The following is a 3,894-nucleotide window of genomic DNA, read 5'->3' as shown; positions in this document are numbered from 1 at the left end:
CCTGTACCCCCCCGTTCCTGCGCCACTGGTCTCTTAATGCTAAGCCTTGTCTACGAAGAAGAAGTAAACTGTCCTTGCGCCCCCTCCACCCCACTTTTGTCGTCCAATCGCCGCTACTGATTTCCAATGTATGGGTAATTTATTCTGCAAACGCATAAAGGTTATCTAACTAACGAATAAAGTGTGTGGGAGTGTTAATAACAAGAAAGAGAACGAAGTTGGATAGTTCAATTTCATAGGAAATAATACACCTTCCTACCCCTCCCTAGTTGCTTGGAGTTTTCCCCGGCTTATTTTATTATTATTGTTTAATAACGGTGATAAAATTCCTCTATACTAAATTTCTAAGTGGGAGTATTAGGGGAGCCAACTGCCCCCTCTTGCCCTCCTACCCGTGCGCACGCCTATGCTGTTAATTAGTTTATAATGATTTTATTATTCTTACATCACGTTATAAAATGCAACCAAATCGAAAATTTAACACATTTTCAATGTAACATTTGAATTTGTTACTCCAATATATCAAAATCCTGTTGATTGTTTGCATGCATATACATGTATTTTATCCGCAATATGTCGGGATTTTTCTATTATAAAAATATATATAGTAACTGGAAGTTGTCGCAGGTATGTCAAAGTCAAGGTCTTATCATGTCGGGTTTTGTCTATTAGTGAGTGTCAGTCCTTTTATTAGGACTCTGACTCAGAGTTTTAATATTTTTGGGTTAATAGCCCTGGAATAGTTGTTTAATTGTGTATATTGCATCACTTATAGATCCTGACTTATTAGCATTAGGAAATGTTAACACTTTCCTTGTCTATAGGCCTACTCCCGCATATCAAAATAAAGAGCAAGAGTTGCTGGTTTTTTAGTACCCTTATTTTGTTACTACTGTCAGCAACATTGTCTAGTATTCTTTTGAAACATGATAACATTAGTTAAAATACTTACGCGTACGACAGCCATCGGCATAGTAGAATAGTTTCTGTGAAAATTACTTACTTCTTTTTAAATAGGGTGACCATACATCCAGTTTTGGCCGGGACAGTCCCGGTCGTCTCGTCGATATTCTGAAAAACCCACAATTTGTCCCGTTTTATATACGTCTATGACTTAGCTTAAAACCAAGTCTAAAGTTGAGACACATTTCCTGCTAGATACTATTGATACCCTTTACAGTATCTGCTTGGAATACCTTGAAAAATGGGAAACTTGATATAGTAAAGCTTAGAAATTTCAGTGGGTGTTGCTGCAACGCCTAGTTGATCTGATATACAAAATAGCATTTCCACAATTCCTAATAAATTACTGAATGATAAATATTTTCTAGTAAGTCTTGAAGTTTTCCTGGCGACGAAGAAAGAAAAGATTCTCTCGGGCTATCGACCAGGTGAGTTGTGGAAAGAATCCCAAGCTTTCGAGAGCTAACGTCACTGTCGTCTTCAGGGTAGAAGTGATGATGCGAGTGACGTTAGCACTCGAAAGCTTGGAATTCTTTCCACAACTCACCTGGCTTATAGCGCGAGAGAATCTTTTCATCAAATATTTTCTAGTTCGAATCAAAACTGTTCGATTAGTGACAAAGTGCAGGAGAAATCGTAATGTATGTCCAAAAAAGATTTTAAAGAAAGCAAGGTGTGTTTGTCAGGTAAAGGGGCACAAAATACAATCCATACTTAAATAAATAATAATAAGGTAATAAAAGAATAATAATAATTTTTTTACAATTAGAATTAACCAATTTTTCACGAATGGGATAACTGAGCTCTTTAGGATATCCCGTTTTTGAGTCAAAATATTATGGTCACCCTATTTTTAAAGTACAATTGTTTCAGATCGCAAGTGATTGCCAATGAATCAGAATGGCGTAACATCATGATATTTCATAACCATGGTTCTTATGCCAACTTTTGTAAAAAAAATTATTACTATTCCTGGCTTTTACTGGAGTTTCTGTCTATTCGTTGGCATCTGGCAACACTGATCTGATCTGTAAGCTGCCGGCGACTCATGATAGCCGGCATATTCAGCGGGTGGGGTGCGAAAGTGGGATTCGACCACCGCTGATAATTAAACAATTAAATAAATCACTTCATCATCTCATGAATACGCATGCGACGCGATACGATGCGGCGAGGAGCGATGAAATACGGCCAACCATCGTGGGGGCGGGTAATGTAGCATTTCATTACGCCCGCCGCAATTTCTCTCGTTCCAAATGAGATGCCGGCTGGTTTGGTCGTATCGCTTTGCCTAACAGGGCGGGCGATATGTTCCCAACCCCCACTTCCCAGTTGATCTCATCACACGCCTTGTTAATGTAGGAAAGAGAGGTTGGAATCGAGAGAGAAGACGAGACGATATTCGACACTGCCTCGACCTCGTATATTGTAAATGCCTGCCTCGTTCTAGGACTCGTCTCGATTTGTAAACATCTGCATTGTTCTCGTCTCGGTCTCCTCCAGGTTCTCGTAATACGAGGTGTATACCAAAAGTACGTGTCGTTTCGTTCTAATTTTCAAGAAAAATGAAATACAATGAAATAACCTCTGTTTATTTTTCAACAAACTCTCCCTCTTTATTGATACATATTTGCCATCGCTCAGTCCATTTTGTGTAGCATGTGGCATAGTCATATTTGGAGGCATGTTTTAGATACTGGAAAACAGCACTTCCCAGGGATGATCTATTGGCAAAATGGCGTCCACGAAGAGAATTCTTGAGGTTTGGGAACAACCAGAAGTCACTCGGGGCTAAATCTGGTGAGTATGGTGGATGTGTCAGAAGTTCAATACCTTGGTCAGCCAAGAATGAGGATCGAACGCGAGCATCTTTTTGATCGTCACTAAGCAATCGTGGAACCCAGCGAGAGGAAACTTTCTTTAGGCACAAATCTTTGGTGATTATTCGTTCTACTGTTCCCATTGTTAGCCCCAGGGTATCACAAATCTCCTGCATGGTGACACGCCTATCTTCCATGATAAAATGTTCAACACGGTCAATGTTAGCATCAGGTGATGCTGTTTCCGGACGTCCAGACCTCTGCTCGTCTTTCACACTCGTTCGTCCATCTTTGAACTCACGCACCCACTTCCTAACAGTGTTTTCTGCAAGAGCACTATCACCACACACGGCCTCCAGTTGGCGATGAATATCGGCTGCACAACGTCCAGCTGCGGTAAGGAATTTCACAATTACCCGTTGCTCTTCAAGCGGAAATTCCATTTCCCCAGGCAGTATCAGAAACACGTCTTACTCCTTCAGGCACTGTCACTCAACTACTGCCACCTAGCACACAAAACTGACACTGCTTGAAGACGAAGGATGGAAGTCTCCGATGCCATAGTTATTTCCCTGAAAAGAGAAGAAATGTTGACTTCAGAACAAAACGGCACGTACTTTTGGTGTGCACCACGTATATACTAGTATAAACAGCATAATACAATTGGTCTCGTCTCGGTTTGGGTCGCGTCTTGAATTTTGAGTCGAGATCGAGACTTGCTCGTCTGGGTACAATCCCCAAGAGTCCAGTCAAAAATAAGGATGGTACCGACACTGGCTTGTAAAAATCGAGACGATAACTAGACCAGACCTTATGAGACTTATGGAGACGAGACCGAGAACGAGACAGGTTTCTGTAAAATTCAGACAAGACCAAATCTCAGTGTGTATGCGACTTCTCCAGACACACCAAGGAGATATCTACCTGATTGTTTCTTGATTAGCCATACATTTTGTTCATAGTAATTACAAATTCAAGCCATTAGTGGAGTTATGAGTCTGTGCTGCATGGTTGCGTATATTCAGTACCTTTTCTTTTTCGTGTGTTCATAGCGTCGAATGGTCATGTCTACACCATTCCTCAAAATACGTCGGGAATTTAAAGTTATACG

The 3,894-nt window shown here is 40.7% G+C and overlaps 1 protein-coding gene across 1 annotated transcript; it reads right to left on the bottom strand.

Annotated features, from left to right (window-relative positions):
- Positions 1–2,554: 2,554 nt before the first annotated feature.
- LOC145985593 (protein GVQW3-like) lies at positions 2,555–3,226 on the bottom strand. The gene has a single exon (XM_083119663.1). It carries the CDS (start codon positions 3,224–3,226, stop codon positions 2,555–2,557), a length of 672 nt encoding a protein of 223 aa, XP_082975789.1.
- Between the last annotated feature and the right edge of the window lie 668 nt (positions 3,227–3,894).

This window comes from Lepisma saccharinum, chromosome 3 (assembly GCF_977018435.1).
Source record: "Lepisma saccharinum chromosome 3, izLepSacc3.1, whole genome shotgun sequence".
Taxonomy (NCBI): Eukaryota; Metazoa; Arthropoda; class Insecta; order Zygentoma; family Lepismatidae; genus Lepisma; species Lepisma saccharinum.
This window is presented reverse-complemented; position numbering and strand designations above follow the sequence as displayed.